The 22,760-nt window shown below is 45.1% G+C and overlaps 1 protein-coding gene and 1 long non-coding RNA gene across 2 annotated transcripts; both read right to left on the reverse strand.

Annotated features, from left to right (window-relative positions):
- Positions 1–9,056: 9,056 nt before the first annotated feature.
- On the reverse strand, positions 9,057–10,872 carry LOC134289717 (uncharacterized). The gene is made up of 3 exons (XR_009998634.1): positions 10,787–10,872; positions 9,478–10,711; positions 9,057–9,412 (listed from the first exon to the last, which is right to left on the reverse strand). It is a non-coding gene; the product is annotated as an uncharacterized LOC134289717 (long non-coding RNA).
- Positions 10,873–17,717: 6,845 nt separating this feature from the next.
- LOC109401507 (uncharacterized) lies at positions 17,718–18,974 on the reverse strand. The gene has a single exon (XM_019674085.3). The coding sequence runs from the start codon at positions 18,859–18,861 to the stop codon at positions 17,785–17,787; it is 1,077 nt and encodes a 358-aa protein (XP_019529630.3). The 5' UTR covers positions 18,862–18,974; the 3' UTR covers positions 17,718–17,784.
- Positions 18,975–22,760: the final 3,786 nt, after the last annotated feature.

Here is a 22,760-nt window from a genome sequence, read left to right on the forward strand (position 1 = left end):
CATTCTTCACTCAAAGAAGCTTTGTTCTTGTTAGGTTCACCCGAGGGTTCACCACGTCCTCCTGAAATGCATGGTGATGCAAAACAACATTCTTCACTCAAAGAAGCTTTGTTCTTGTTGGGTTCACCACGTCCTCCTGAAATGCATGGTGATGCAAGACAACATTCTTCACTCAAAGAAGCTTTGTTCTTGTTAGGTTCACCCGAGGGTTCACCACGTCCTCCTGAAATGCATGGTGATGCAAGACAACATTCTTCACTCAAAGAAGCTTTGTTCTTGTTGGGTTCACCACGTCCTCCTGAAATGCATGGTGATGCAAGACAACATTCTTCACTCAAAGAAGCTTTGTTCTTGTTGGGTTCACCACGTCCTCCTGAAATGCATGGTGATGCAAGACAACATTCTTCACTCAAAGAAGCTTTGTTCTTGTTGGGTTCACCACGTCCTCCTGAAATGCATGGTGATGCAAGACAACATTCTTCACTCAAAGAAGCTTTGTTCTTGTTGGGTTCACCACGTCCTCCTGAAATGCATGGTGATGCAAGACAACATTCTTCACTCAAAGAAGCTTTGTTCTTGTTGGGTTCACCACGTCCTCCTGAAATGCATGGTGATGCAAGACAACATTCTTCACTCAAAGAAGCTTTGTTCTTGTTAGGTTCACCCGAGGGTTCACCACGTCCTCCTGAAATGCATGGTGATGCAAGACAACATTCTTCACTCAAAGAAGCTTTGTTCTAGTTAGGTTCACCACGTCCTCCTAAAATGCATGGTGATGCAAGACAACATTCTTCACTCAAAGAAGCTTTGTTCTTGTTGGGTTCACCACGTCCTCCTGAAATGCATGGTGATGCAAGACAACATTCTTCACTCAAAGAAGCTTTGTTCTTGTTAGGTTCACCCGAGGGTTCACCACGTCCTCCTGAAATGCATGGTGATGCAAGACAACATTCTTCACTCAAAGAAGCTTTGTTCTTGTTAGGTTCACCCGAGGGTTCACCACGTCCTCCTGAAATGCATGGTGATGCAAGACAACATTCTTCACTCAAAGAAGCTTTGTTCTTGTTGGGTTCACCACGTCCTCCTGAAATGCATGGTGATGCAAGACAACATTCTTCACTCAAAGAAGCTTTGTTCTTGTTAGGTTCACCCGAGGGTTCACCACGTCCTCCTGAAATGCATGGTGATGCAAGACAACATTCTTCACTCAAAGAAGCTTTGTTCTTGTTGGGTTCACCACGTCCTCCTGAAATGCATGGTGATGCAAGACAACATTCTTCACTCAAAGAAGCTTTGTTCTAGTTAGGTTCACCACGTCCTCCTAAAATGCATGGTGATGCAAGACAACATTCTTCACTCAAAGAAGCTTTGTTCTTGTTAGGTTCACCCGAGGGTTCACCACGTCCTCCTGAAATGCATGGTGATGCAAGACAACATTCTTCACTCAAAGAAGCTTTGTTCTTGTTGGGTTCACCACGTCCTCCTAAAATGAATGGTGATGCAAGACAACATTCTTTACTCAAAGAAGCTTTGTTCTTGTTAGGTTCACCCGAGGGTTCACCACGTCCTCCTGAAATGCATGGTGATGCAAGACAACATTCTTCACTCAAAGAAGCTTTGTTCTTGTTGGGTTCACCACGTCCTCCTGAAATGCATGGTGATGCAAGACAACATTCTTCACTCAAAGAAGCTTTGTTCTTGTTGGGTTCACCACGTCCTCCTGAAATGCATGGTGATGCAAGACAACATTCTTCACTCAAAGAAGCTTTGTTCTTGTTGGGTTCACCACGTCCTCCTGAAATGCATGGTGATGCAAGACAACATTCTTCACTCAAAGAAGCTTTGTTCTTGTTGGGTTCACCACGTCCTCCTGAAATGCATGGTGATGCAAGACAACATTCTTCACTCAAAGAAGCTTTGTTCTTGTTAGGTTCACCCGAGGGTTCACCACGTCCTCCTGAAATGCATGGTGATGCAAGACAACATTCTTCACTCAAAGAAGCTTTGTTCTTGTTAGGTTCACCCGAGGGTTCACCACGTCCTCCTAAAATGCATGGTGATGCAAGACAACATTCTTCACTCAAAGAAGCTTTGTTCTTGTTAGGTTCACCCGAGGGTTCACCACGTCCTCCTGAAATGCATGGTGATGCAAGACAACATTCTTCACTCAAAGAAGCTTTGTTCTTGTTGGGTTCACCACGTCCTCCTGAAATGCATGGTGATGCAAGACAACATTCTTCACTCAAAGAAGCTTTGTTCTTGTTAGGTTCACCCGAGGGTTCACCACGTCCTCCTAAAATGCATGGTGATGCACATCATGCTTCACTCAAAGAAGCTTTGTTCTAGTTAGGTTCACCAAGTCCTCCTAAAATGAATGGTGATGCAAGACATCATGCTTCACTCATAGAAGCTTTATTCTAGTTTGGTTCACCAAGTCCTCCTACACCTAGGAAGCCCAAGTTGAGCTTACTTGCAAATTTCTTACCATATCATGACTAAAATTGTATTGTTTTAGCCTTATTATATCCATTAAGTACGATACTTGAAATTAAAACTCAAAATTTAACGTTTCAGAGAACTGAAGTGACTGCTAGGCTTATAAAAACAAAGAGAAAACAACGTTATTCTAAACCGTATGCTTTATAATCAGTATTATGTGGCCCTTCAATACATGCATTCGTTTTGAAAATATGAATCACAGATGCAAAATAATATTATATTTTCTGAATTTGTATGAGAACTTATTGGACACGGTGTAAGCTTGCTTTCCACTACCAGGTTCGGTGATCAAACGAACACTACTTTTTGTATCGAAGATTCACCCCCGTGCCGCAGGTCCCTGGCCAAGTTCGCAGGGGTTGACGGTATTAAAGTGAAGGAGTTTCATTTTGATTATTGTAATGTAGTGTTCTTTAGTGAAACATATCACCTTTTTAACACTTTAATGCGCCTCCAACGGTTCATCACGAATCGGCTGCTGCAGATGGAGTATGACTGATCATATGCATCAGACATGCTCGATAAACACGGAGGATCCGCCAGGGCTCAGTAGAGTCTATTCCCAAGCAATAGTTCCAAGTCGGTTGGATTTGAGAAGGTTTTGATGATCGTTACAAATCCTAATGAAAGTAATATAGAATTTGTGACTGGTTTTGGAACCTTTAACAGCCAGCTGACTTCAAAATGTTGTTTGGGCTCTATTTCCCACGTTTCTCGGTTGATTTTGATTAGTAATTTATTAATGTCATAGTCGCTTTGTCGTTTTTTTTTTACCATGTTAGTTGGTCATATTTTCTTTAAATAATGCAATTAAAATCAACCGACGTATTAATAGTGGGAAGGAGATTTGCAGCACTTAATTGTGCTGATAGATTCGAAGCTAACGTGCGAACATTTAAACGCATTGTTGACATCAATGCGTTCGACGTGACATTTTGGACAAAAACTGACTGCTTTTTATTAACTGATCAACGTTACTTGTGTTGACATTTCTAGGCTACGCTTGAGAAAATGATATGGTTTATCGAGGTAGGACCGATAGGACAGAACGAATTTGAATATTTTTCATAGTATTTGTAGGGGGATGAATACATATAGTTGACAAGCAATTTTTGTTTTATTACAATCAACTGACCAACTTGGCGAGGCTTGCTTACATAACAACTGACAATAAAGAAACCTATTTTCCTTGACTTTCTACGCAATGGACATCTGACCGAACACACGTGTTTTCGTTAATCTCCTAGGCATTATTAAGACATGACGTATGTGCATGACGGAACAACTAGCAGGACACAGTTCCAGACGTCTCTTTTTAATAACGATATTCAGCATATTTCCAATAAAACTACACTTCAATAAAGCAAAGACTAAAGCTGCTATGATAGAACAGATCAGAATGACTTAATGACTACATATTGGAGATCTACTTCGAATAACTGACAAATTGACTAGAACCTAACTAAATACATGGACCATACTACAAAAAAAAAAAACAATTGACAAAAAGAAAAAAGGGGAAACTTTTATTAAAACTATTTTTGTTCAACGCAGGCCAAAACAGTGTCGACTTGGGCCACGATATGCCTACGTACTTCTGTGTGTTGAAACAAAAATAGAGGCTCATAGAAGCAAACGTAGGGAAAGGGTGCGGTGTTAGAACATAAGCACAGTGTGCTACCGCCGTAATCACTATGAAAAAAAAAAAAAAAAAAAAAAGATTCACCCCCGTGCCGCAGGTCAAGGCGTTGGCGGGCAAGCGCTAAGAATGGAGATGTGCAATACAGCACGCCACTTCCGACATTGTTTATTAACCCAAGGAAAAGCAGCGGAAGCAAAATAATAAAGGTCGCTTATTCGGTTTTGTGCTGAAAACATAATATATTCAATATTTTATTTACTTTCGACAATCCGCACCACCATAGGTGATTCGTCATTTAGTACAATCGGTTGACATAATGGGCAATTGTTCACTTTGTAAGGGGAGTAGAATACCTAACAACATTTATATCGAGGACATTTGATCGCACAATAATATCATATCTAATACAGACTGAATCTCCAATTCAAAAACTGCATAATTTGCTTCTAAAACTACTTTACACTAAGCATCACTCACTTCTTACCGATGTACATTTCTCAACTCATCGAAATCCTGTCGGTAGACCAGGATCGGTTCTTTGGGCGCCTCGAACCACTTCGTCGACGAGTAAATCTGTCTGGTTTTGCACCATGCCCACAGGATCTAACTGCCAAAAACCTTCCTAAAGTGCAGCTGCTTCAACTCACTTCGAACCGGTCAGCACACTCCACAAGAAGAACGGCCCTCTGTTGAAGGTGCGACTGAAAACCTCAGCATGCCATGACTTTAGTTTGTAGATTTGAATTTTTGAATAAAATTTAGTTGTTATTTGACCGTCTAGCAATCAAGTTGTTTTATTGCATTCGGTCCGACCTACGGCCACATCCCATAGGTTATGGGCCATTTAGAAGTAAATTCAAAAAGATTTCAAGTTTTATAGTTCCTCAAGATTTTTTCACGATCCCGATATGGACGGAAGCAAGTTCGGCCTGGAGAAGCTGAAGAGCGGCGGCTACGAATGCTGGCAATTCAAGGTGGAGATGCTGCTGGTGCGCGAAAACCTTTGGAAACACGTGACGGAGGCCGCCCCAGAACCTCTGACGGACGCGTGGAAGGACGGAGACGCCAAAGCACGGGCCACCATCGTTTTGCTGGTCGACGACAGTCAACACCCGCTAATCCGGAACTGCAAGACCGCCAACGAGACCTGGGAAGAGCTGCGGAAACACCACCAGAAGACGACGATGTGCACCCGCGTGTCGTACCTGAAAAAGCTTTGCAAAGCTGAGTACGCCGACGACGGGGACATGGAGGGCCATCTGTTCCGCATGGAGGAGCTGTTCGCTAGCCTCGCAAACGCCGGACAGGAGCTGGAGCCCAGTTTGAAGGTGGCGATGGTGCTGAAGAGCATGCCGGATTCGTTCGACATCCTGACGACAGCGTTGGAAAGCCGTTCCGACGACGAGCTCACCATGGAGCTGGTGAAGCGAAAGCTGCTGGATGAAGCGCAGAAGCGAGCCGAAAAAAGCCACCGAGGTGAGTCGATTCTGCGTGCTGGTGGGGACAAAAAGCCCATTGTCTGCCACAATTGCCACAAGCCCGGACATTTCAAGCGCGAATGCCCAGCGTCAAGAGCTGGACGAGAACCCACAAATGGCGGTACTAGCCAGAGCCACGTGACGACGAAAAAATCGAAACCGAAGGCGACGGTTGGCATGGCAACGCCATTCGCATTCATGGTTGCTGCGACCGAGAGAGCATCGAACGTGTGGATCGTCGACTCTGGAGCAACATCGCACATGTGCTGTGACCGTGCGTTTTTCGACGAGATGAAGCCAAGCACGGGGATTTCCATCACGCTGGCCGATGGAAACGAGACGTTGGTGAGAGGTGTCGGTTCGGGGCGCCTATTCTGCCAGGATGAAGAAGGTAAGCCACAAGAAATTATTCTTTCCGAAGTGTTCTACGTCCCGGATTTGGAGTCGAACCTGATATCGGTCGGAAGACTGGTAGCCAAAGGAGCCGAGGTAATATTTTCTGGTCACCGGGGGTGTGTCATCCAACGCAACGGTGTTGTCGCTGCAGTAGCGAAGAAAATCGGCGGGCTCTACCAGTTGAAGACGGCTAAGGAGTGCGGTATGGTTGCGTCCCTCCACAGTAAAAATTGCATCCACCACTGGCATCGCAAATTAGGCCACCGTGATCCTGATGCAATACATCGAGCGGCGCATGACGGTTTGGCTACCGGCGTGAACATCCAAAAATGTAGCGTGTTCCAAACGTGCGAGTGCTGCGTCGAAGGTAAGATTTCTCGGCTGCCATTTCCGAGGAAGGAGGACCGACAATCTGCGAAGGTGCTGGACATTATCCACACGGACATCTGTGGGCCGATGAACACCGTGTCGCCTGGTGGTTCGCGGTATTTCCTCACGATGATTGACGACCACAGCCGGTACACCGTCGTGTATTTCCTCAAGAAGAAGTCGGAAGCTGCGGATGTAATAGAGGATTACGTGAGTATGGTTAAAAATCGATTTGGAAGATGTCCGACTGTTATTCGTTCCGACCAGGGAGGCGAATACAAATCGAAGCGTTTGGGACGATTCTATCGTGTCAATGGGATCGCTCCAAGGATCGCTCCCCAGTACACGGCTGGCTACGCACCGGAGCAAAACGGTGTCGCGGAGAGGAAAAACCGTTCGATCGTCGAGATGGCTCGATGCATGCTGATCGACGCGAAAATGGGCTACGAGTTCTGGGCGGAAGCGGTCAACACGGCCGTGCATTTGCAGAATATGCTACCATCGAGGTCCGTCAAGAGGACACCCTTCGAGCTCTGGTTTGGGAAGAAACCGGATTACGGACGATTGCACATTTTTGGATGCACTGCGTTCGTTCACATTCCTCAAGAGAAGCGAAGCAAGTTGGCACCGAAGGCGCAAAAGTTGACGTTCGTCGGCTACTCGGACTGCCACAAGGCGTTCCGCTTCATCGACAAAGCGATGAAGAAGGTAGTCATCAGTCGTGATGTACGTTTCGTGGAAATGGAGGACGAAGTCGAAAACGAGGGTTCGACGCACCGGTCACCGTCAGCGACGATGGTGGAGTACGAGTCAGTGCTTTCACGACCAGCTATGGAAGACGAATCCGACGATGATGATGCCTCGGTTCAGGAGGAGTACGAGTCCGATTCCTCATCTTACGACTCACCGTGTGAAGATGTGCTCGACGACGATGATTGCCATGGCAACGGGAATGAAGAAGAAGAGATGCCACTCCGGCGTTCTACTAGAAGCACGATGGGACAGAAACCAGTTCGATTCCGGGAGACCACCGGCATGGCGCGCAAGCTTGTGGCGGAACCGAGAAGTTTCGCTGAAGCAGTCAACGGTCCAGAGGCGGCGCAGTGGCGTGCTGCAATGGATGATGAAATCAAGTCACTGAAGATGCACGGTACCTGGAAGCTGGCGAATCTGCCCGCTGATCGCAAACCCGTAGGCAGCAAGTGGATTTTCAAGCGCAAGGTCGACGAGAATGGCAACGTTGCGCAGTACAAGGCCAGACTGGTTGCGCAAGGATTCTCCCAGAAATTCGGGACGGACTTCGACGAGGTGTTCGCCCCGGTAGTGCGACAGGTAACGTTCAGGGCGTTGCTCACAGTTGCCAGTGCGAAGAACATGCTGGTGAAACATGCAGACGTCAAGACGGCCTACCTCAACGGCGACCTGGATGAGACGGTCTACATGCGGCAACCGCCCGGTTACGAGGTGGGTGACAAGAGCTCCGTATGTTTGCTGCAGAAGAGTCTGTACGGTCTCAAGCAAGCGGGACACGTGTGGAACCGGAAATTTGATGGCGTCCTGAAGCAGCTAGGCTTCACGCAGTCAGCCAACGATCCGTGCTTGTACGTTCGACGACGAGGCAACCAGTGTACGTATCTGGTCGTGTATGTGGACGATATGGTCATCGCTTGCCACACCGAAGAAGAGTACGCCGAACTGATGACAGCTCTAAACCGCAGCTTTACGGTAAAATCGTTGGGGGATATTAGCCATTTCCTGGGCATCCAAGTCCGACGCAGCGAGGAGCAGTTTTCCCTCAATCAACGGATCTACATCCAGACGTTGTTGGAGCGTTTTGGGTTGACCGAAGCGAAGTCGTCGAAGATTCCTTTGGACCCTGGCCACCTGCAACAAAAGGAGGAGAGTGAGAAGCTACCAAACAATCACCAGTACTCAAGCTTGATTGGTGGTTTGTTGTATGTGGCAGTGAACACCCGACCGGACATCGCGGTCAGCGTATCGATCCTTGGCCGATCAGTGAGCAACCCGTCACAGGCGGATTGGATGGAGGCGAAACGAATCCTCCGGTACCTCAAGCTCACCCAGGATCACGAGCTTGTACTGGGGCCAGGACAAGCGAGCATGGAGGTCTACGTCGACGCCGACTGGGCCGGTGATGCGAAAACCCGGAAGTCGAATTCTGGATTCCTGGTGAAGTTCGGTGGTGGACCAATCCACTGGGCATCCCGAAAGCAAACATGTGTTGCGTTGAGCAGCACCGAAGCTGAATTTGTAGCGCTCGCCGAGTGCTGCCAAGAGGTGCAGTGGATCAACCGGTTGCTGAGCGATTTCGACGTGAACGTAGCGAAGCCTATTCGTATTCATGAGGACAACCAATCGTGCATGAAGCAGCTGGAATCCGGTAAGGTAAACAACCGATCGAAGCACATCGACACGAAGTACCATTTCGTTCGCCAGATGTACCAGGAGGGCAAGATCTCGGTGCAATACTGTCCAACCGACAGCATGGTTGCCGACATGCTAACGAAGCCATTGACCAACCAGAAGCTGACGAGGTTCCGCGTGGCAGCTGGTGTTCTTCCGTCGAGGAGGAGTGTTGAAGGTGCGACTGAAAACCTCAGCATGCCATGACTTTAGTTTGTAGATTTGAATTTTTGAATAAAATTTAGTTGTTATTTGACCGTCTAGCAATCAAGTTGTTTTATTGCATTCGGTCCGACCTACGGCCACATCCCATACCCTCGGGGACTAGAACCGCGATGTTTCCGCCATATCGAAGTCCAAGTCGCTTCGGAGCACTTTGGTGCCGTCGGTGAGCTGTCGTCGATTCGTATTTTCACGACGAAAGCAGTTTCCTCAATCGTTGTCGTTGAAGCCCTTTAGTCCCTGGCTGGATCTGTCGGCAAGCCAAGTCATCGTTGAAATTACTGTTGAAATTGAAAAAAATGTGTCCTCTTCATCGTCGTCAGGCCACCAGGTGGAAAATGTCATGATCGCAGTCGGTCAGAATGTACGCCAGATCAAACACCTAAAAATAAAAAAATATTTTAAACGATTGAAGTTAGGTGGATTCTCCCGACAAGAAATTATCACCTTCATAATAGCGTTTCCTCCTGCTCGGATTACCGCCACCGTCAGCAGCACCACAGCTGTTTCGAGATGATCTCCTGGGAGTTATTCACGAAGAACCCTGCGTCGCACATGATCAGATGCGATCCTAGCCGGTTCGGTCCGTGCGCCATCACGTACTTCACAAATGCCGGATTGAAAATGTTCCCATCGTCGGTCACCCCGTTCGTAGAAGGTTCCGAGGCTCTCCGGAGGTTCTATTTTTCCGGTGTTTCGGGATTCTACCTTGACCGGCTTGTTAAATGAATTACAAAATCGCAAATTTTTGGAGCAAAAAGCAAATTGTTAATGTTTATAAACAAGCAAGTCGCTTGACAGTTAGCTCAGTGACAATGCATTGACAGTTCGTACATTTCGCCCGTTCGAGGAGCTCACCAAAGCGCTAAATTACACAACACAAGAGGGGCGTGCGAAAGTAGGTGCGACCGAAAAAAACGATTACTGCTCCGTCTGTATCTTCGTTTGTGCTTCTATGTGCGAAAAGTTGATAAAAGTAAATTGTAAAAATGTTGTATGGCGATGACGAATAGTGTCTAAAACAATCTAATCTAAAGAAAGTTCCTCAAGCGCAATACTCAAGAAAAATATGTTTCCGAAAATATTCCGAATAAAATGAATTATTTCCCGCCGACGTAAATAATTTGGCTATGACGCTGTCCTAATTACTCTCAGTGGCCATCTCAGATCCCTCTCAAGAGTCGACGTAGTTTTTGGAGAGGGTCCTATTAACAATTAACTATACATACTTACAGTCAAGCCAGCCTTCCCTCGTCGAAATTCATCCTTAAGATGCTGAATAGAGGCAGCTAGAAACTCCTCAACTTTAATCCTAGGATTTCTACTATAGGATTCCAATAATCGTCGTAACCCCGTCCCTATCAAGTTAACCTAATGCCTTTCTCGATTTCGAGGCATATTTCGGTACACTCCTCCGTTAATATCTGTGCGTCCGAAGCGACGCGACGTCCTTCCACAAGACCTGCTTCTCTTCCTCCAGAACCATATGCGCCTCGATGCCTCCGTGTCAAGGTGAAAATCCGCAAAATCCGCTAAGCGAGCTCAACCTCACCTTTCTGGCTGAAGCGGCACCGGTTTTGCTTGTTGAACACGAAAACGCCCTGCTGCTGCTGCTGGTTGTAACGATGGCGGGAGTGGGGTGTTGGAAAGCCTCGACATGACGGCCGGATGTCTCCCAGAACTGAGGAGATACAATGATGTCCGTGATATAATTTTATGTTGTAGTTTATTTAAAAATAAATTTCGCTTTACTTACTGATTTTGGTCGGATTTTGGTAACTAATTGCAAAAATCGAGCTGCAAAAAAAACATCACCGTTCGGCACTTTGTTTTTGTGTTGATTATATGTACACACCAAAAAAATATTGCACAAAAAATGTGTACAATTTACTCATTTCCAGTTAAAATAAAAATATCCCAAAACTGATTTTTTTCAGCTGTCCTTTTAGGCAGTATCCATTTATTACGTAACGCTAAAATCTACAGTTTAAGACCCCCCATCTCCCCTTTGTAACGATTTTCGTATGAAAATTCTATTTTTTTTTAATATGAGCCGTAACGCTTGGCCATACCGTAGTTAGTCTACACTGAGGCAAAAACACTTAGGAATTTCAAAAGTAGCAACTTATGAACGGATGATTTTTCTGTTTCAAAACACGCTTATTGATTTCATAAATGTTGTGCACGCGTTCCATACCTACAACTTATGATCGTCATAAGCGACATGGTTGTGAAAAAGTTATAATTGAAATTTATGAAAATCGTCACAGTGAGGGTATGGATCCCAGTTAGCTGCGTCTTAAACGGAAAGGCAAACATACTCACAGACTAGTTTTTGAAATAACCGGACACAAAATCAAGTTGATTGTAATTCTTCAGTATGCATACATTCAGCTTCCAAATCAAAAATGGAATTACGTAAGTAAAACGATCGATCTTTCTTAATCAATGCTAACTTTTTGATAGAAGTGACAAGAAATAAGTCGGTTTGTTCTTTTTTCCACTGCAGAACGCAGAACTTGCATCATCAAACGAAAGTACAAACACGCTCCTTGACGCTTTATTTCAAGTAATCGATGTAGAGAAATCGATCATTTTACTTACGCGGTAATTCAAGAAACATGACATGATTTAGTATAGAATTAATCAAGGAATTAATTCATCAAAAACCATAAAGCAGAACACGAATATTATATCTTTTGGGACATGACATTCATAATTTATAATTTTGATTTCCATACATAATAATAGATGAATTCAATAAGAGCAAACATACGATAGTTAGAATTTTGATCCTATGATGTTTTTAAGCGAAACTTATGATATTGGTAAGTGATTGGATATGAATTTTTCTCCTCTTTAATCATAAGTGAAATTTATGACTTCCAACAGTAATCGTAGTGTCGCCAAATCATAAGGGGATCTTACGTTCTTCTTAAGGTTTTTTGCCTCAGTGTATGGCCGTACTTCCCTCTACCCTAAAAGCACAGACAAACAGACATACTACTTAGAAGAAAATTGCTTCAAAAACATCGTTTGGCATCTCACTAGCACCCTCTATAATGCTCAATCCGAAGCATTCAGTTGCAGGTGTTGTTTCCCTCGGCTCGATGTAACAATTTTGCAGGTGACGACCCGCATAGTTGTGAACAAAACGCGTACTATCTAACATGTTGTTCACAACCACTTGCGACTTTTTCTGAACAATATGACATGATATCCACCATCACTACACATGGTAATGTAAGCATGTTGTAGTATACCCCTTGGCAAATTGTAATGGGCCTTTTCACAATATGACGAATAGGCTGTTAAGTTAGGTTACAATAAAAAATCAGCCTTTTTCTCGAACAAAATTTTCGCAAAACAACAAGCCAAATTGTTGTTATATTGTTCATTTTTTGCAGCAATAATTGCAAGTCAAATTGTTATAAAATCGTTCAACCATACATGTGGAAGAAAATTGTAACATCAAATGAAAATGTTCGTTTATTGTGCTGTATGCCTAAATTAACAACATTCCGTATTATTCATGTATCTTTATCTTAAAAATAACGATGAACCAATTAAGCTGTAATGGGCAATTAGGCCGTAATGCATGATTATATACTGTGTATTTATACAAAGCAAGCATTGCTCTGAATGAGCTAAGCAAGTCGAGTTTGCAAACAATTACAGTAGACGTTCGGTCGGTGCAAACGGTTTAACTGCAATGCTTTTTAACTGCAAGTCCGGTAAGTGCAACAAATTTGCAGTTATCGCACCGCCAAACGTCAAAATGGTGCGCCATGTTAGCCCTAATGAACAGTCGAATGAATTTTTCGTTCATTTTACGTCAATTGACGGCTTGTTGACACTGTCAGGCGTTGCAGTTATCGAATTTTCGTTCGCTAAGTGAAACGTAAACATGTTGCAGTTATCGAACGTCTACTGTACTTCATTGTTAGTTTATTGTGATCCTTTTTCATTTAAATTCATCTGATACAATTTTTGATGCAGACTAATGCTTGTTTTGTATACGCAGTATATATGATCATGCATAGCAGCATAATTGCCTTATAGTAAAAATTTGTTTTTAATGATTTGTCTTAATTGTTTAATAATTAAAAATGATTATAATTAAATTTATCTTATTCTAAATTGGTTCCTAACCATCCGGTGTACCTGTTTTAATTTGTCGATCGTCTCCATTTACCCCAAAAACTTCTTCAAATCGCTACGATTTTCCAGCACAAACGGGTGGCCCTTCTTCCATACACCGAACGTTCCTCCCGACTCTGCTTTGCACCTTTCGCTTTCTATCGATCACTCACGGAATTTGATTCAGCTCCCTGCCAATCTTCTTTTGCCGTCCGGCAAAGAACACCGTCGGACCAAATTTTTGGGGATAAATTCCTTAAGATAGTGCTTGTTGACTTTCTGGTCGGCGATCACTTCCGGATTGACCTTGACCAGCAGTCGGGTTTCCTCGTCGTCGTCCGTATAAACAGCACATTAATCGCAACCCCATTCACCAAAAAAAGGGTTTTCGAAGACCTCCTCCGGCGAGTGCTCAGCACCATCTCGAAAGGATCTTTCACCGACACATCCGGCGGCGGGTTCCACAATAATAGTTGATGCAGGGAAGGTAATGAACATGACGTTTGTCTGCGACGCAGTGCCGTCTACGGTGGTCGACTACTGGTTGCCGATGCGGCCGAAGCCGACGACGATGTTCCGGGGGGAAAATGTTTCCGACTGCAGAAAGAAAATATTTGGTTATGTTGAATTTAAACTTGCATGAACCATTTTTACATTAGGCAAAATACTTACCGCTAGTGGCACTTAAGGATCGCTTCAGATAAATTTCCTGATCTTGGTCCCAATTCAGCTTGCAATTTTCTACGAAGCAGATATTTTCTTTAAACCGGACGCTAACAAAATTGCGAGTTGGGTCCGCGGCGAGCAAACAAAACAAGTTTTGGCACCTTCACTGCAGCAGAACGACGAAAAGTGTCAGTACACGATTGTTCACAAAAACTAATGCGCAGCACTCTTTGCCAAATGGTTAAGGAGATGTAATATATAGTGAAATGTGATGGTGTTAGTATGTTGCTCAATTATAAACATCAACCTCATGACATGGGGTAAATTTATATTTCTACTATTTCTCACGAGTTTTCGTCTCCTTATCATATAACAATGTGTAGACATTATGTCACATTGTTACTCTTTGGTATGACTCCAACAAATAGTAATTTATTGTTCAGAGCTATAGGTTCCACATTGTTCAACGTAAAAGCAACAATATGGGGTAGATTAACCTCAACAGTAAGAAGTGTTTTACTGTTTGGAGCACATGGCAAATTGTATTTATCTATGCGGGGACTCCCCCGAGGCGTTATCCATTCATAAAACATGAATGAAGGTTCATGATTGAGTCATTTTATGTAAACATTGATCGGCGTCGCGTTCATTTCTCTGCAAAATTGAGGCACAGCAGCGCCACCATGACACATGCGAGCACAGTCCGAACCACACTATATTTTCAAAATGACCGTTAAATCGTGCGATGATTCCGATTTGAGTAGTATGTCTGTTTGTCTGTGCTAAAAGCGTTGCGTAATTTGTGGACGGCACAGTAAAGGAGAAAATCCAAAATTGCTAAAACCGCTAAAAACAATGGTGAAATGAAATAAAACAATAGAATCTGATGTTAATCTATTGTTTGCCAATAGAAAATACTGTAACAATGGAATCTAATGTTAATCTATTGTAACGAATCAAATTTAAACAAGTATTCCACAGTGCATACACAATAGAATTCATTGTTAACATAAGAATCTAATGGTTTTCTACAGTTTTTCCAATAGACTCAATGGTTCGTTTTTATACGGGAAGCTCGAAGCTCACCGCACTCGCCGCATTGACTTGTCTTTCCATAAAGAGCCCGAAAGTCTCCAAATTAGCCAGCGGTTGCTGACTCTTGAAGGTAGCCCACTCCATTTTCATGGAACCTGGAAGCTTGTCAACTAAGGCCAGTAGTACACAGGGTCAAATATTTGACAAGGAAAGAACTCAAGAAACAACATCAGTTTGACACTAATGAAAATTTGATCGAGTCAAACAAGATGTTTGATCATTGGTTTCTTTTCGGACAAATATTTGACCCTGTGTACTAGCAGCTTAACTCCTGCATCATCATGGGATTGGAGAGATGTTGTTGCAACTGCGCCGCCCGGAGATGGTCGACGAAATTCCCGACTGCCAATCCAAATTCTATCACTGTTTCCAACTTGTCTTGCCTCGGTCCTGATGTACGCCGAACCTTTTCAAGGAGTGATTTGAGCAGCAGCTCCGGTCGCCCGTAGCGTATGCGAAGCGTCTCAATAGCGTGGGGTACGCTTTCTGGTAGCAGAAGTTTGCTACAAACTGACTCCTTTCTGCGTGTCCTGTCAGACACTGCTGCAGCCGAATTAGATTTTCAGCGTTCGTGTAGCCACAAGCAGTAGTAGACTGTTCATAGCTACTGATGAACATAGGCCAGTCAATTGGGTTGCCGTCGAATCGGGGCAACTGTTTCCCAACTACCTGCCGTGCTGCGAGCTGCTGCGAGTGAAGAACGACGGGCTGTTCAGCTATGGTCACTTGCTGAGTTAGATCTTGCAAGGGCACGATGTCCTGTTGGCGTCGATGGGACTGCCAATCTTCTCGTAGATTCGAGTGACCGTGGTACTGAGGAGAGTTCACTGGGCAGCTTGACTCGGGAATCACTGCATAGCGTCGAAATGGTTGTTCGATTACCACCGAAGGCCGCATCGCATCCGGCTGATTATGTCCGCCATAGGGCACTGCATTGTTATGATTTTGTATGGGATTTTGACGTTTCTTGGCCTTGTTGTTTACAAAATTTCTGTAAGAGTGAAAGAGAGGGAGAGAGTTTCATGCAGTGCCCTATACTGCTGCTCGGGCGGTGTGCCATGGGCAACCATGCCGTCTGATTGCTGCTGTATCAATGGACGGCCCGTTGGCTGCAGTGGGGGAGGCTGGCGTGATTGAACTGACTGTTGGGTTTGCTGCAATGACCGGCAAATGGGCTGGTACATCTGTTGGTGCGTGGACTGGTTTGTCCGTTGTTTCAGTTGGAGTTGAGGCTGGGAACTTGCTACAAACTGCTGAAACGGCTGAACGATTGTTTCGGAGCGAACTTGCTGCAGTCCTTGAGGCTGGCTTCTTTTCTGCAAATGATGATCCGCTTGCGTGAGCTGCGCAACCCTGTGTTGCGATGGGGGTAGTTGGAATGCCAACGGGTCTTGGGGAGCCGTCGGGTGAAGGCCTGTATTTGCTTTCTGCTCCTCCACCATCTTTCCCAAAGATCTTCCGTCAGGATTTCGACCTGCTAGCCAGCTCTTCACTTTCTCTCGTGAATCAGGGATCGAGCACGAACTGCTGCCGCATCCGCAACCGGCCTCCGACATCCGTTTGATTAATATTCATGCTTTTTCTCCACTGATTCCCTCCGGATACTTTGCTGCTTCGCCAACAACGCCCGTTTCTCTTCCAACTCTCGCTGGCGAAGTCTTCGTTGTTCTTCCATTAACTGCTTCTTCTCCTCGAGCTGGCGCTGTTCTTCTTCCCGTTCCCACCTTTTCAGCTCATCTTGTTCTTTCAGCTCCTGCTCCTTCATCGCCTTCTCTTCCTCGATGAGCTTCATTTGGGCTTCCAGGGCATCCTCATCGTAACAAGTCCGTTAGAAAAGGAAAATGAGAGAGTGAGACGTCTGTTTGTCTGTGCTTGCATTTTAAATTAGAAATAATTCGCTCCTCTAACCGATCAGTCGAGTTTATTCTGCTATCACATCTAATTAAGAGCTACAATAATGCACTTATCCGAATCGAGTTACCAAAAGCATAATAGGGGGATTCACTTAACAGCGTAAACTGTTTAAACGTCGCGATCACCAAGGCAATCTTTGATTATTTCATCCGCAAAATCATGAAACATTTCAAATAAGCAGAAAATCATGGCTTAAGCGCAGTTTCGAGTTCAAAAGGAACCGCTCAAGAAACTTCTTGAGCGATTCCTGGCAGAAACTTTCTACGGTGACTGTCATTTGAATTGTAATTTCTTCGCAACTGCGTACTGCGATCGAAGAAAAACGGTTTCTTGGGTGATTCAGGCAAGGAATTTCCCATGCATCAAGATAGGCCGAGAAATTCCTTCTGAGCTGCAAACAACCCTTTACGCAGCAATTTAATCTGTTTAGTGAGTACCCCTAATTTTTTACCTTAAAGCCCAGTTTCGTGTTCAAAAGGAATCGCTCAAGAAACTTCTTGAGCGATTCCTGGCAGAAACTTTTCACAGTGACTGCCATTTGAACTGCCATTCCTTCGCAACTGCGTACTACGATCGAAGAAAAACGGTTTCTTGGGCGATTCAGGCAAGGAATTTCCCATGCATCAAGATAGGCCATAAAATTCCTTCTGAACTGCAAACAGCCCTTAAGGCGCCGTAGATCCAACTCATTCTGCGACTAAATGGACAACAAACGGGTTTCCCAAAGTTTAATTGCTCAATAAATCATTGAAACCTTCTTTCGATATCTCAATTAGCTAAACTTGTTTTGGAGAATGATAGAGGGAAGCCATTCCCAAATTCTCCTAATTTATATGAAACATGGATTTCGGAAAACATACAATCTATCAGAGTTCAATTATTGAGATATTTCTTTTGGAACTTGCATTAAATTGAAAATATTGAACCTAACTAATCTAATTAATCGCCATTCATTTGCCGATGCCGGCTAAACTTAGCCTTAAACATTTCGATTTGCTTCAATACTGCTAGCTCTTTCTTCTCCAACTCCTTCTCGCGGGTTTCCGGCTTCGTCTGCTGTTCCGCCTTTTCCTTCAGTCGCAGATAGTCCAGATTGGTGTCGGTCATGACGTGCGCCGTGTGATTCTGCCAGTCTAAATTGACGAACGGCCGGTAACCCTCCAGCAGCCAGCGCAGCACGACCGCACCCGGTTTCATGTCCATCCACGAGGGGTCCGCTTCGATCGTCTTCCGGATGTCGTTCGTTACCTTGCCTTCAATGAAGCGCTGCTTCATCGTGTTGGGCGCCATCCGTTGTGGTCCCCATCGCGTTTGGGCTCCGATTGCAGCGAACATATCCTCGGTGGAGTGGAACTCAACCCCAACGGAATTGTTCGGATATCGTCCCACGAAATTAACGGAAACATTCCTCGACAGGTCTTCCTCAATTTGACGTTCCTCGGGATACATTTCTTCTATGTGAGGCACTTTTATACTTCGCGTTTCATCGTAATAGACCGGAACCCGTCCCGGGAGGACAGTAAGCTTATACCCATAATAGGACACATGATGACACGTGGCAATCGCTCGTTCGGCATCCTCCTTGGAAACGAAGTAAACCAGCATGTCGAATAGCATCGAATTTCGCTGGTATCTGTTGAAAGTAAACCCATCCCCGAGAGAGGACACATCAACTCGATTGCCCGGGAAAATCATTCTCGTAAGCAAGCCATTGTGGGCAAAAAACTTTGAAACCTCCTCGAAAACCACCTCGTCGGATAGGCAGGTTGTTTTGAAGTTGGCCACATATACCGGCCAGTACGCCGCCAGTGGCCACTTGGGATTGCAAGCCGGGTCTTTCGGTAGAGTCGGTGTTAGTTCCTCCTGGCGGTACATACGGGAAAGAACTACATACTCGACGTTCTTGTGGGGCACTTTATCGGCTACCAGCTTACTGCAGCGTTCGGTTGCATCAGCGCACGTAAAATCCGGCTCTTCCTCGAAATGATCCGCCTCATCACACAAAACTAGTGCCATTTTTGCCCGAAAAATAAAAAAAAGGAGCTTTTAAAACATTTACCGGGTTTTTGAAATCAAACTTCTGGCGGTGAACCATGAAAACAAAAACAAAGCTAAACCTCTGCCACCGCTGCCACCTGCCACCACGCGTACTCGCAGGAGTCCGCTTCTCTGCGATAGTACACGCTTGGTATAAATTTTTTAGGATCTGAATTTTTATAGCAATACACAGTTCTTCTGTCAGGTCATGGATGCTCCAGACAGTATTTGTATCGATTCGGCCACCCGGATAAAAAATACAATAGAAAAACATAGGATTCTAATGTAACAGAACCATTGAAAACAATGCTCTTACAATAGAATTCAATGTTAAAATAACAATAGAAAAACAATAGAATTAAATGTTTCTAACAATAGAATCAAATGTGAATGAGCATTTCACATTGAATTGTATAGGTTGTTAAGTATCGTAACAATACAAAAAAAGACTTTTTTCCATACAACTTTTTTCGCAAAACAGAAAATTCTAATGTTAATGAAATGTTGTTAATGCCGATACGTGGAATGAAATATTGTTAGAGTACAATAGATCATAGCAATCATAGATTATTCGATGTATGACTTTTAGAAAATAAATTAGATCATTCCTTTGTCAACCACCAACCAGTAAAGGTGTCTCAAGTTTTCACTCTGTTGAAAGGTTGTGGGCCCAGTGAACCCAAACCGAGAAGATTCTGGAAGGCGATTGAAAAAAATCCGCCACGATGGGAGACGACGAGAAGTTCCTCAAGATCAAGCCTTTCGACGGGACGGGTTTCAACAACTGGCGGTTCAGGATGCTGGCATTCCTGGAACAGCTGGAAATCGCGCACTGTGTTGAAGAGGAAGCGGAAGAGGAAATTTTCTGGGAAATCCTGGAAACGGATTCGGCGGCTGTCAAGAAAGAAAAAGAGGAGAAGAAAGCGTGCCGGAAGAGGCAGGACAACAAGTGTCGCTGGGTCCTGATCGGTGCGGTAGCGGATAGTCACCTGGAATACATTAAAGACAAGAGGAGTCCGAAGGAAATCTGGGACGGACTGCATGAAGTTTTCGAGCGGAAGAGCTTGACGAACCGGTTCATGCTGAAACGGAAGCTGCTGGAGATGAAGCACGACGAGCGTTCAAGTCTGGAGTCCCACTTTCTTCGTTTCGACCAGTTGGTTCGAGAACTGAAGTCAACCGGTGCGAAAATGGACGAGGAGGACATCGTGTGCCACCTGATGCTGACCATGCCGTCGTCGTATGAGTCGGTGAACACGGCAATGGAGGCGGTTTCGGAGAAATTGACCCTGGAATTCGTGAAGGGAAAGTACCTGGACGTCGAATCGAAGCGCAAGGGAAGAAGCTCATCGAATCAAGAACCGGAAGACGTCGCGTTTGCTGGTAAGTCCGGTGGAAAGGGTCGACTGAAGTGCTTCGGCTGCGGAAAATTTGGCCACAAACGAGCCGAATGCCCGGAATCTGGACTGCGTCAAGAGCGAGGTCAAGAGCAGGTCCGGAACCACGAGAGGAAGAAGCCTACAAAAGTCGGCGCTGGCGCTGCTGCGAAAACTGTGTCGTTTGTTGCCGGTTCTGGGGCAATCTCGGATGAAGAATCGCGGCGCCGAAACAAAAGCGGAAGAAGCTGGACACGAAATCCGAGAAGGCGACGTTCGTCGGATACGCACCAAACGGGTACCGTATTTGGAATGGAAAGAAGGTCTTCGTTGCTCGTGACATCGTGTTCAATGAATGCGAGATGAGTCCGGCTCCACTGGACGATACCAAAAATGACGAAGAGCAGCTGATCGTGATTCAAGACTATGTGCACCGACCGGCTCGTGTCGCAGAAGAGGACGAAAATGAGCCAGTGATCCATGACGAGCCTGGAGCTATCGCTGAAGATGACCTGGATGATACGTTGATGGACGAAGCTGCCGGAGGTGATCTGGATGGAACTGAGGTGCGTAGAAGCTGTAGAAATCGTGCACCTCCTATCTGGCATGAGGACTACAACATTTCGGCTTTCGCGCTGAACGCCGAAGAGTATGTGGACAACATTCCAAGCGATATGGAGGAATTGAAGAAGCGCGATGACTGGCCCCTATGGAAGGACGCAATCGAAGCTGAAATGGCATCCCTGGAAAAGAACCACACGTGGGTACTGACCAAGCTGCCCGCTGGGAGACGGCCTGTAGGCAACAAATGGGTGTTCACTATCAAGCGTGACGGTGAAGGTAAGATCGATCGTTACAAAGCCCAACTAGTTGCGAAGGGTTTTACGCAAACAAAAGGTTTCGACTACTCGGAGACGTATTCGCCAGTGGCAAAGATGACGACCTTGAGGATTCTGCTAGCATTGGCGAACCAGCGGGACCTGTACGTGCATCAAATGGACGTGAAAACCGCGTTCTTGAATGGCGAATTGACGGAAGAAATTTTCATGCGGCAACCAGCAGGCTTTGAGGCGGGAAACGATCTGGTCTGCAAGCTCAACAAGGCGATTTATGGACTGAAGCAGGCATCCCGGAGTTGGAACATGCGGTTCCATAGTTTCATCACCAGCATCGGATTCAAGCGTAGTCAGCACGACCACTGTCTGTACCACTGGTCGGAAGGAGAGGTGACCATTTACCTCGTTATATATGTTGACGACATCCTGATTGCTGGGAACTCGATTGCGGCGATCAACGGATTGAAGAAAAGATTGTCCCGAGAGTTCGAGATGAAGAATCTGGATGACGTGAAATGTTTCCTTGGACTGAACATCAACCGGAATAGAACGAAGGGCGTTATGACGGTTGATCAGAAGCAGTACGTGATGAAGATTCTGCAGCGGTTCGGGATGGCAGATTGTCGACCTTCTGCTATACCGATGGATCCTCATCTGAAGCTACTCAAGTGTGAAGATCCGAAACGGTTCACGAAGAAGCCGTACAAGGAGCTGATCGGTTGCTTGATGTACCTGATGGTAACGTCGAGGCCGGACATCTGCGCAGCGGTAAGCTACTTCGCGAGTTTCCAGTGTTGCGCGACGGACGAACATTGGACACACCTGAAGAGGATACTGATGTACCTACGAGCTACTGCCGATTATCACTTGGCTTTCCGGCGGTCGACGGATTCGGAAACACTCACCGTGTTTGCCGATGCGGACTGGGGCAACAATCCAAATGACCGGCGATCCGTCTCTGGGTACGTAGTGAAGCTACATGGCGCAACGATTTCGTGGGCAACCAGGAAGCAGACGTCGGTGGCATTGTCAACCACTGAAGCGGAGTTCATGGCTCTTTGTCATGCTAGCTGCGAAGCGATGTGGGTGGTGAACCTCTTGAAGATGCTCGACGTGTCGGTTGCCTTACCGGTGACTGTATATGAAGACAATCAGCCGTGCATTGCCATCTGTGAAGAACCAAGAAAGCATAGAAGAATGAAGCACATTGATATACAGTACTTTTTCCTGCGTGACCTGATCCAACAGAAGCAAATCAAACTTCAGTACCAGCCAACCGAGGTTCAAATAGCGGACTTGATGACGAAAGGCCTTGCTGCTCCACGATTTGGAAAACTTCGGACGATGCTGGGATTGATCAATTGAGGCGGGATGTTAGAGTACAATAGATCATAGCAATCATAGATTATTCGATGTATGACTTTTAGAAAATAAATTAGATCATTCCTTTGTCAACCACCAACCAGTAAAGGTGTCTCAAGTTTTCACTCTGTTAAAAAATATACCGTACATTTTTATGTATTTGTATTGTTTTGAACAGTTAAATATGCCAAGAACATTCTTGTTTGAACTGTGATTTTACATTGAATTCAATGGTTTGGGAATGGTTTTCTATTGTGATACAAAGGATTCTTTGTTGCAAACAGTGAAATGTACGGTAAACGTA

The sequence above is a fragment of the Aedes albopictus genome, chromosome 3 (genome assembly GCF_035046485.1).
Source record: "Aedes albopictus strain Foshan chromosome 3, AalbF5, whole genome shotgun sequence".
NCBI lineage: Eukaryota > Metazoa > Arthropoda > Insecta > Diptera > Culicidae > Aedes > Aedes albopictus.

What these genes read in the sequence shown, in the direction of transcription:
- LOC109401507 (XM_019674085.3), bottom strand. Translation starts at nt 18,861, where the DNA reads ATGGCACTAGTTTTGTGTGATGAGGCGGATCATTTCGAGGAAGAGCCG.